Raw genomic sequence first — 12,066 nt, forward strand, 5'->3', positions numbered from 1 at the left:
AAAATACCCAAATTGGAAGAAATATTGAAAAGTGACTCTCCTTGCTCTTTAATTTGTTAAACTTTTTGTCTGCTATTGATACATCCCGAAAAACCACTGCCGCTGTTCGGGATCTATCAAGTTTGGCCCAACTCTTGTGTGTTTGAGGTTCGGGTCTCCCTTTACTGGGACTGCAGAACAGTCCCTGTATAGCTTTATTCAAGTGTGGCAACAATTTCGGAGAGAGAAATGATTATGAGAATAAACAGATAAGCTTTCTGTAATATATATATATATATCTGCTACAATACTAGTTTATCTTCACTATTTATAAAATTTATAAAGAGTAAGTGGTGTGGAAATGATACTCTTGTGTTGGTGTTTGTAGTAATCGTACCTGTGATGGTTGGTGTGTGTGTGTTTGTCGAGGGGTGGTTTTAATTATTTATTTTTTTTGAGCTTATCTAGAGCATTATGTGACCAATATGACCTATAAACTCTACCAGGCCATCCTACTCTCTGTACAGTTGAAAGGTCACACTGTCACATTATTTGAAAGAGGAAGGTTGTTAAGTTCAGGCACTTAGGATTCTCTAGATAAGCTCAAAGCCTTCAGATGACATGTAAAGTGACTTACTCTATGAAGAGATGTTTGTATTGTTCTTGACGATGGAACCCTTACGTCAAGTAGTTTATAATCACTTTGCATAAACCTTTATCCATTTTGTTTTTCACTTCCTAACTGAATTCAATACAATCTCAGTATTGCAAGAATATGTCTTATACAGATATATCCCTGCAATACTGCTCGTTTCCCATAGCAACCATTATTAGAGGTTAGGGAAAGAGCAGGGAAGAATGTCGAACATGTGAAGTCTGTACTCAATCTATTAACGAATAATTTAAGTTTCTTTATTTACAGACCTGGGACAAATATAGTTTATATTTTATTTGTAAACTCCAACTATTTTAAATAGTTGAAATATTTAAATAAATATGCTCTAATAAATCAATGTTGTTTTTAAATATTCAAATATTAATTGCACAAAGTCAAATATTTGAAAATATTAAAAAAATGTTTGCAGAAAGCAAGTACTATTTGAAAATATTTAAATATATGTAAGTTATTTAAAAAAATATATATATATATATATATATATTGTAACAAGATTGCCACTCACTCGGGTTTGTGCCCCTTTAAAAATACGACCCAGCACACAGAAATGGATTTTCTTGCGCGGTTGCGCTAATTTTTTAATAAAGACAAAAATAAAACAAATGCACAAAATAAACACCTAGCTCTGTACGAGCACTAACTAACACACGGGAACACCCTTCCTAACACGGGACAGCTAAGCTGTTTTCCCGACTTTTCAAAAACCCTCAAACTTAAACACACTGGTTTGACACCGCACTTACTTTTTCTCTGGCTACTCGGAGACAGAGCACCTCTTCTGCCTCCTTCTACTCAGCCGCCTCCAGCAGACTGCTTGCTCTCCTTTTAAATCCCGCACCTGGACCTAATTTTTAATAACGTTCAGGTGCGGATGATAATTAACAATAAAACAATTAAACTAAACAATAAGCAAATTAAATGAAACAATAAAGCAATCCATCAAAACAATTAACAACAAGGTGCATTTCTCTCGCAGGGAGGTTTTAACCCCCTCCCTGCTGTCTCTCACAACCCGCTATCTTACAATATATATATATATATATATATATATATATATATATATATATATATATATATATATATATATATATAAGCTTCAACTATTCCCCAAATAGTTTAATAAATAATCAAAAACTAAAACCTAATTATTACCCTAAATTTATATAATTATGTACTAAGTCTTGCAATTACCACATGGTGGTTGAGGAGGATTTCTAACAAGGAAAATGTTCAATTCAATAACTTCAAAACAAGCCATTAAACCAGTGGTTAAAGATATTTCATTGTTTTTTAAATATTTACCCATTATAATAACATATTCAAATATTTCAATTAATTGATCAAATTAAATCTAATTGAAATAGAGCCATTTCCAAAAGATATTTGAGTGGTTAACAAGGACAAGGCTTAACCTGCTTAGAGTGCAGGATAATAATTCGGCTGCTGTATGTTAGTTACAAATTTCTGAAGAGTTTTTAAAGTATTTCAGTGTATTTCAGCTACTTTACTCATATTTAAATATTTTCAAATAATAATTGCTTTCCACAAACCATATTTAAATATTTTAAAATAGTTACTTTCTGTGATATGTATCTATTTTCAAATAAGTTACGTTTCACAAACCATATTTATAACTACATTTATCCCAGGTCTGTTATCTAGTTCTAATCTGCAGATCCAGTTAAACTAAATCAAGTTTCTATAAATCACACTGCTGTCACACCTAACAGTAAGAGCTGCACACAGATGCCCCCCCCCCCCCGTGTATAAGGACGATAACAATCACAATTGTGTTATTTTATTTTATTTTTTGGTTGGGTTTTGGGGCTTATACAAGAAGCCACACTTTCTAAGGATATGGTAAGAGGTGATATAAGTATTTTCTTTTTATTTAGGTATGATGAATGGATAAAAGCAGACAAAATTGTGCGTCCAGCTGATAAGAATGTTCCAAAAATAAAGCACCGAAAGAAAATAAAGGTAAGCCTCTGCTCAGTCCCTTTTAAAGATTATCTCTAACTTATCTCTTGTTCTTGGCTCCCCAAAAAGATCAAGTACTTAAAATCAACATTTAATGCCAAGACTGGAGAACAAACATTTACAGTGTTTTAGTAGCCAGCATATGGAGTTGGAACTACATATGTTTTCAAACACACATATCTGAACAGGGGGAGCTTGAGTAGCTGTTTTGTATTTCACGATGGAAGCCTGGGCTGAAATGCAGCTCTGTCACAAGTGCCATTGTCCCTCACAATTCATGAGAAATAAAGAAACAAAATGAAGGCTTACTTTAATATAGACTGTCTGAGAAGAGTTCAGCTGTATTGTACACAACTGGAAAAGTATTCATAAATATAATAGTAAAATAAACATTCTGTACAAGATACTTCCTAGATCTACAATTTAAGGAGTAATATTGAGTATAACATCTGAGCTACGTTTATAAGTTACCTTTAGAAAACAGGATCACACATTGCATCTGGTGACAAAGCTTAGTAGATCAGGTCCAGTGAATCTTTATTGTCTTCTAAATAGAACAAAATGGAGAAAGAGAAGGACAAGATGGAGAGAGCAGAAAGAGATGAAGTTTCCCCACCCAAAATAAACCACATCGGGAGATCGGCAAAGTCTCCCCTCAACAGCACACCTTCGGACAGCTACTCAAAGCTGGATAGTGGCGAAGCCAAAGGCGCCGAGCAAACTGCGGTCAAATCAATTGAAATCACATCTATTCTCAATGGGCTGCAAGGTATTGTTGCTGCATTTTTTTTACAATAATATAAAACCAGGTATGAAAGTGTGGGAGGAATGCTAAATCAGACTCAGGTAGCTAAAAGATTCATGGTTTCATGCTGTATGAGCTACTAAATTTAATGGCTACTAGTATTAGCAGTCTTCCAGCTAACAAAAATTCCATAACTGTTCGTCTCAGATGTCCAGTTTTGAATGAAAAACATGTTACAGTAAACTGTATATACAGTATATATGGCTCTACATTAGCTTGAAGAAATCTGTTTGCAAGCTATGCTTCCAATTAGTGTTGCACTTGCTTGGTCATTTCACCCTGAGGGTGAAATTGTCCCCACCCCTTTTTAAAGGCTTATTTCCTGTCATTAAAAACCAACCGACATGCTTTCAGCCAGTAACCTGATTTGAACCAGAAGACACTGAGGTGACATGACCCAGGAAGTGCAAGTGCAAACAGATAACCCAAGAATAAGCCATAGAAACTGAGCTTCATTTAACCTGTAGTACCAGATACCATGTTTTAAAATGAACATACAAGTGTACTATAACATGTGTTTTTCAGAATTGCACATTTGAGACTGTGACAGTGTAGCGTCACGGCCCAGACTGTTACCGGCAGGAAAGAGACCCAGTCACAGAAAGCTGCACTTTAAGCGTTTTAAGGTTCAAGCAAAAGAACAAACCACTTGTAAGCTGAGCATTAGCCTTCACTGCAACATAGCAAAACAATACCAAAGTCACAGCACAAAACACACCCCCAAACTCCTTCAACAAGCAAAGGATTTTACTTCCTTTTTATACATGTGGCCACCCCCGAATAATGACCACATCTGTGATTTGCTAGGAGGGTCAGATTTAACCCCATCCCTGCCAACCTTGCATTCCCACACGCACACTATTAAGAGCAGCAGAGCTTCTGCCCTGCCACATACCTCCCCCTCCCCTTGTGCAATGCACACATGGCCACAATCGGCCACTTCCCCCCTTAAAACACTTCTCCCTCCGGATTCTTGTGGGTGGGTTGGTTGTGATGGAGGTGGCCCCCTCGCCTCCTCCTTCGGCCATGGGTGTCCTGGGCCTTCTGTCAGGGGTGCCCATTTAACCCCTCTTGTGACCCCTGGGCTTTTGTAAGGGGGTGCCTGTTTAACCCCCGTGGTTACCCCTGGGCTTCTGTAAGGGGGTTGCCCGTTTAACCCCCTTGGTGACCCCTAGGTTTCTGTGAGGAGGTGGCCGGTTAACCCCCTTTCTACTTTTCCCCACTCTGGGCTTTTCTAAATAGGGCTGTCCCGCTGGCAGCGGCACTGGGCCTTCTGACAGTGCCAATGCTGGCAGCAGTGCAGGGCACTCTGCTGGTGGTGGATGTGTGAGGCACTCTGGCAGTGGCGCTGTCAGCAGAGCCGGCATTGGACCCTTAGGACGAGGTGTAGCGGCTGCTGGGGTTGGCCCGGCAGTTGCCCTGCTGACTCTGGAGCCAGGGGAAGCCCCTCCCCTTGCGGCTCTGGACATGACAGAAGCCCCTCCCCCTCTGGCTTTGGAGACTGCAGCGGCTCCTCCCCTTTTGGCACTGGAGATGGCAACGGTTCCTCCCCTTCTGGCTGTAGATGTCAGCTGCTCCCCCTCGTTGTTCCTCCTTCTTGGGCATCCAGGCAGGTAGCTCCTCCTTACACTGGAGGGTACAGCATACCAGCGAGTGCCCGGACTCCCTGCAGGCAAGGCACCAACCTTGGTCCTCGTGGAGGGTGTCTAATCCACCATCCCAGTTGGCTTGGGAGGCAGAGGGGCCCGTCTCTGGATTTCCGGCAGGCAGCTGGTTTTGGGCTTTAAGGTGGAGCCACTCGTCTGGGGATTCCACCTCATTCCTCGTGTACGCCACCACCACAAAGCGGTGGTCTACATGGTGCCCAAACTCTAGGCAAGTCCCGCAAATTGAAGCCCCTTCAGTTTTTTTTCTGTAACTGCAGTCCTGGTCTGGGTCACAAGGTGTACTTCTTACTTCTGACTCCACATGGGACAGTGTAGCGTCACAGCACTGGGTGTTAGCGACAGGAAACAGACCCAGAGATAGAAGGCTGCTGTTTTACATGCAAAGCACACTTTAATTAACAAAGACAGGAACAAACAAAAGCTGGCACGAAGTCCAAAATAAAAAATTTAAACAAAAGAATAAAATGCTTGTAGGCTGGGCATTAGCCTTCACTGCAACATTACAAAACAATACAGAAATCACAGCACAAACTCCTTCAACAAACAAAGGATTTTGCTTCCTTTTTATACATGTGGCCACTCTCCAATTAGCATCAATTACCTAACTGGGAAATGGCCACATCTGTGATTGCTGGCAGGGGCAGATTTAACCCCATCCTTGCCAACCTTACATTCACACACACACACTATTCACAGAAGCAGGGTTTCTACCCTGCCTCAGAGACCAGTTTAGCCAACGCAAAACCGGTAAGATTTCTGAAATTATTTTGTTAGATACAATTATGTATGTTATATTCATCTGTTAATATAACTATGTCTATTAATTATTAGCTCTGCTAAGTTAATAGAGCTGATATAGGTCATACTGCTTATGACTTCAGTTGCCTAAACAAAATACAACCAGCTGTATTTATGTATGATTGGGTATACCTAAAGCTCCAAAGTTTTGAGGTCATACATAAGGCTGCAAATTGTAATTGTGTGTGTGTGTTTTACAATATAATTGGTATTGGAATAGGATTCAGTCTGGGATTAACTGGTGGGTTGATTTCTGAATATTTTTTTTAATATCAAGAGTGTTTGTCACTCTTGTTGCCATGTGACATTATGATATAATGGTAGTGGTATGTTTACAAAATGCTGCTACCTTTTTAATAGAATTGCAAATATGCTTGTATGGGAAAGGAAAATTGGATCCCATTTCTACCTATGAATAACATTTATTAGACTGTTGGATATGAAGCTATTCCCCTATTCTTCTCCAGTGCATGCATTTCTGAAACATCATTCTGTTCAGTATGTTCAGCAAGGATGTCTGTCTGCAAAAAACATGGTTTATATAAAGTATGGCAGCAAAATGTATGTCATTGTGTCCTTATAAACATCAGCTCACCCTTAAAGCCATTTTGGGTTTTATTTTAATGATCTAAACAGTGGCAGATCTTAATAGCTACTCCCTTAAATGTATACATCTTTTTATTTATTTTTTGCTTTTTGTTCAACAGCATCTGAGAGTTCGGCTGAGGAGAGCGAGTGTGAAGATGGAGACGATGAAGATGAGTACGAGGAAGAGCAGGAGAGCCAGGGAAAAGAGGAAAAGATTGGTTCCCTTGAGAGCATGCACGTTCTCGAGAGATGGCAAGTCGGCCTCTCTCTGGATGAGCGCAGACCAGCAATGGTAGAGGAACAGGAGGAGCCGGAACATCTTTCAGACACCCAGGACTCTGTGATGAACACAAGAGCCGAGCAGGAGGGTGAGGCAGAATCGGAGAAGGAAGAGGAACTAAAAAGAAAACTGGAGATCAAACAGGAGGAGAGGGCAACAGAAAGGCCGTCCAAATCACAGCTGAAGCGCAAGCGGAGGAACAGCAGGATGGAAGAGTGGCTCCGAACAGGTTCCCACGAGCAAGTAGAGGACAGGGCCAAGCCAGTCAGCTTGGGGTTTACTGGCAGCAGTAGCTCGGAGGATGAGGATGAACAAAAGCAGCATCAGCAGCAGGAGGAAGAAGAAGAACAGGAAAGAACTAAAACCAAAAACACCCTGTCCAAGAAGTACAACGGCCTGGAGGAGAAACGGAAGTGTGGCCGGCCTGCAGGCTTCTGGGATGTTCCGGAGAAAAGGCCCAAGCTCTTGGGCGGCTCAGAGGAAAGGCTGCCCAACAGCCGAGCTAAAGGCCAGAAAGATGTCTGGTCCAGCATTCAGGGTCAGTGGCCCAAGAAGACTCTAAAGGAGCTTTTTTCAGACTCCGACACTGAGGCAGCCAACTCACCTCCTCCCGTCCCACCACCTGAGGACCCCAGGCAAGAACCAGCCCCCGAGGAGATAACAGAGAAGGAAAGAATTGAAGGTAAACTCTCAAATGAGGAAAGGGAGGAAAAGAGAGCAGAGTTCCCCAGCAGTGGCAGCAACTCTGTTCTCAACACGCCCCCCACCACCCCAGAGTCCCCTTCGCTGTCGGGGAGCAGGATGAAGCCCAACAGGACTCCTCCTGCAGCTCCTCCTCCACCTGCCGCTAATCCTCTTCCTCCCCCTCCTGCTCCTTCTCCAACGGCCCATCATCCTGTGCAGGAAGAGAATGTGGGCGGCCGCAGTGAGACGGACAGCAGCACGGTAGAGGTGGAGAGCCTCGGCGGGGAGCTACAAGAGATTCGATCGGAGGGAGGCGGCTCCCCTATGGTCTTTGACTCCAGCCTCTCCTCCAATAGCAATAGTAGCAGCAGTATCCTTATTAACAACAGCAACAGTAGCCTGCCAGAGACAGAACATATGGAGAAAGGTAAGGGCAAGGAAGCCCACAGAGTGGAGCACCCCTGAAATTGCTCTTAGATCTGAAGACAGTACATTTGAATGCATGCATAACAAGGTGGCATTTCTCTTTTTTTTTATTTTTGGTGTCCTATTTTCTCTGACACAGCTTACCAGTTCAGTGTGGCTCAGTGTGCTATTTATATGTATGCTTCTTTGAAATAACCCTGGTGAATAGGAACACAACTCATGCTGTATATGATATAGACTTATTTCTGTGTTAATATTTTTTTTTTTAATGTACATGGAGAAAAAGAAAGACATTTGAACTCAAATCTAGAAGTATCACATACCAGAGTGTGTTTGTCTATAGGGTAATTATTGCTCACTTTTTTGTTTTTACGCAGTAACAACAAGCCAAAAACGACACAAAGATGCTCACAGAGGTGCTTCATCTAAGAAACAGAAAAGAAGCCACAAAAATTCAGATGTTCACCCCAAAAAGAGTCGAAAAACAGGTAAAAACGATTTTAGCTTGATTTACTTATTTTGGCTTGCTATTTTTTGGATTTGAAAGTTATATATGATGCAATGAAATGTGTTGTTTATTCATGCTATAGCAAATTGGCAATTTATTATAAACATGTGTAACGCTCAGATTGTTAGTTTGTGGCCAACTTCATTTGTAATACAGCTGACAGTGGAAACTGCACTCTTTCAAATTTAGTTTGCTATGATATCAGAGTTATTAGTCTGGGTTTTTTAATATGTACTAAGATATTTATCACAAAAAATTGCTGCCAATGTTAATGAGAGTAAAAAAACACCTTTAAAGCTTTATCTGGAGCCTAGAGTCGTTAATCCAATATTGAGGAAACTACAATTCATGAAGTTAAGAGTAGGGATGCAAGATGGTTACGATCGGCTAGGTTTGTTATCAACTCTGTCAGCTGTTTTTAACGTTTAGTAACACCGAAATTAAAGTGTAAACCCGAAATACAGAACTGCAGCCAAGGGAACTGGACATACCATTATACACACATGTCATTTTTTAACTCTGACAAATTGGCTCAGTACAGTGTTATTGCATCACTCGTACCAAGGTATTATACAACTGAACACAATGTAAAAAGAATAAAATAATGTATTACTAGACATTTTGCATATGTGTTTATTATTTTCCTGGTACCTCCATTGTTGCAGTGGTCGGCTTTTAAAAATCGTTTCTGATGAGGAAACCGGTTTTAAAATTTCACCTAGATTTATGTCAACAAAAAACTGAAGCTAGAATTCAGGCCCGCTGCCAGCCCCCAAAGAACATATGCAAAGTTCTCGTGTAGCATGCTGGTTGATTATATAGCCCATTACTGTAATACATATGACTCCTATGGTAAGGTCCTTACACTTGAATTCAATCAATATGCTGACAGAATGCAGCAACAAAGTAATCAGCGCCAAACTAAACACATTGTAATACATACACAGTATATGAAGCTCCCTTATTAAAAATATAAATAAACTCACCTGCTCACCAGAAGCATTTCATTTAAAGCAGCATCCAGATATTTATCCGCAGCATTCATTTTGTTTGTTTTCCGCTTCGCCCAGTTTTATGCTTATTTCTCAATTGTTCGGGACCTCAACTAACATTTATTTCTATACTTTTGCATTTGGCTGTTTTAGTTACTTTAGCATCATTAAGATTTTTATTAGGGCTACACAGAGTAAATTAACAGACGTGACAGACTCAAAAGTTGTTTGTTTTTTTGTTTTGTTTTTCAAAACTCACACTTCCAGCTTCAGCTTTTCTCTACTTAGGATGCATTATTTTTTTTAACAAATGGTTTCAGTTAGGGTACACAGGCTGAGTGTTTGCGTATGCCTGCTAGTACTAGCACCAGCACCTTTTCAACTGTTTTAGAAACCTGAAAAGAAAATAGCCAGACTAAGTACTGTATGAAGCCACAGTTATTGCTACCGAGGGCTGGCCAAATCAATCATGTAAGTCTTGACATAGCTTTTGATTTATGTTGCCATATTAAAATTATTAAGGATTTTACTATGTACCGTCTACATGTAACAAAGCGTTTGTTTTTCTCTTTTGTCAGTATCGTTCGTTTTGGAATTTTATGTAGATTTCAGTTAGTTTTGGTTTGCATCCCTAATTTAAGAGTACTGCTATTTGGGGATATAATGATTGCCTGTATATCTGTCTCTTCATGTATATATTTATGAAACCTTGTATATTTTCAATATTTAGTTCCCACACTCTCATTTTTGCTTCCTTCCCATCTCGACTGCCGGCAAAGCTCCTTCCTCATTTTTACTTTTGTTTTGTTCCTTTCTTAGTCACGAATTGCGAAAGGTTTCATAAAGCAAATATTGACTGCCACTTTCGCCACATATCAGAAAATGCAATCGTTTTCTGATATGAGAATCAGAATAGTCCATATTTGCCATATATCTATATATCTCTGTCTGTCTCTAACTCTAAATAAATATATACTGATGCACAAAAAAAAACGCAACACTCGGGTCTAATGGATTTAATCAAATATTTTAAACATAGATAACAAACAAAATCACAGAAAATGTTCACAAAAATACAGATCAAAAAGTTTTCAGCATGAAACGTGACACACTGTCAAAATGAAAACATTACAAAGTTAGTATCGGGTATGACCTCCCTGAGCATTAACACAATCCTGGCAGCACTGACGCATAGACCTGATCAACCTCTGGATAGACTGCTGTGGGATGCTCCGCCACTCTTCCTGTGCAGCTGCAGCCAGCTGGTGAAGTTTGGCTGGTCGCAGTTGTCTCCTGTGGATGGCACTGGCGATACACAGATATTCTATTGGACTCAGGTCAGGAGAAAAAGCTGGCCATGGCAAGACCTCGACATTGTTTTCTTGAAGTCGTGCAATTGTAATCCTAGCACTGTGTGGTCTTGCATTGTCCTGCTGGAAAATCGACACTTCTGGATTGGGTTGGAGGAACGTAAAAACTGTTGTCTCAAGGACTTTGTCAATGTATCGCTGAGCATTAAGGTTGCCCTCAAGCCGCATCAATGGTGTTCTTGTGTTAAAGGAGATTCCTCCCCACATCATCACACTTCCACCGGCTGGCTTGAACAAAACAACAGTCAGCATAACGCTCGCCACGACGTCTCCACACACGTTGTCTTCCATCAGGTCTGTCAAGGGCAAAACACCATTCATCTGTGATTAAAACACCACCACTCTCTCTGCTGCCACCTCAGATGTTCTGTGGCCCACAGAAGATGGTGATTTTGTCTCTCAGCCGTCAACTTGCTACCCCTGAACGGCCTCCAAGCATGCAAATAATTTTCATGCAGACGGCGAGCTACAGTCATTCTGCTGATGCACGGGTTATTTCTTCCTGGAATTTCTCGTGCTGTAGCCACTGCAGTCTGAAAACGATTACACAGATGGATCAGTCGGATGTGTCCCTCACAGAACCACACAGAATATGTTACAACATTCATTACCAAAATGTGTTCATGTTGATCTACTTCTTCATGGTCCTGATGGCTCTAATTTTGTATACAGCCGTGGCAGGAATGTGTGTTACCAACCCCCTAAACCTTGTATTCCCAGCCACTTCGGATAGCACAGAATAGTTGACTAATCAAATAGAAAAGTGACAGTTGACCTTAGAAACTGTTGACGACGAATCGTATGTCACGTGATTCTGAAGTATGCGGTTTCAGATGGACAGAAGTGCAGTTGTGGGTGCAGTCCATTAACGTAAAACAAACACAAAAAAAAAAACCTATACATCCTATTTTTACATCAACTATTCATCAAATTAAGAATTGTTCTACCCCTCCCAGCACAATGTAACCAACCAGTTCACTATTTTAAAAGCACCCTTATACAAGAATTAAAGTTTTAAAAAAGAAAAATGTGAAGAGGACAATCTTTTTTCCTACTTTTTCCTAATTGTTTCCTCCTGCTCATTTCAGCACACAGCAGTGACAGTGAAGACCAGTCAGCCAGTGAAAATGCTGCCAAATCCCTGGCAACTAAGTCAGCAGCCAGCCTGAAACCTGCATCGCAGCCCAAGCGTCTGGGAAGGACGCACTCCCCTGGGAAATTCAGCAAGCATGGCGATTCAGAACAGAAAGAGCCCAACAACCGATCTTCAAGAGTGTATAAATGGAGTTTCCAAATGTGTAAGTACAGTAACT

At 40.7% G+C, this 12,066-nt stretch overlaps 1 protein-coding gene across 4 annotated transcripts in view; it reads left to right on the forward strand.

Moving 5' to 3' along the window:
- arid4b (AT-rich interaction domain 4B) overlaps nucleotides 1-12,066 on the forward strand; it is a 115,966-nt gene that overhangs the window by 99,617 nt on the left and 4,283 nt on the right. For all 4 annotated transcript variants that reach the window (XM_034017500.3, XM_034017502.3, XM_059025441.1 and 1 more), the window contains 5 exons: nucleotides 2,551-2,635; nucleotides 3,191-3,404; nucleotides 6,613-7,884; nucleotides 8,261-8,371; nucleotides 11,842-12,051. In XM_034017500.3, coding sequence (XP_033873391.3) covers nucleotides 2,551-2,635; nucleotides 3,191-3,404; nucleotides 6,613-7,884; nucleotides 8,261-8,371; nucleotides 11,842-12,051 — 1,892 coding nt within the window. The remainder of the gene's footprint in view (nucleotides 1-2,550; nucleotides 2,636-3,190; nucleotides 3,405-6,612; nucleotides 7,885-8,260; nucleotides 8,372-11,841; nucleotides 12,052-12,066) is intronic.

The sequence above is a fragment of the Acipenser ruthenus genome, chromosome 6 (genome assembly GCF_902713425.1).
Source record: "Acipenser ruthenus chromosome 6, fAciRut3.2 maternal haplotype, whole genome shotgun sequence".
NCBI classification, from domain to species: domain Eukaryota; kingdom Metazoa; phylum Chordata; class Actinopteri; order Acipenseriformes; family Acipenseridae; genus Acipenser; species Acipenser ruthenus.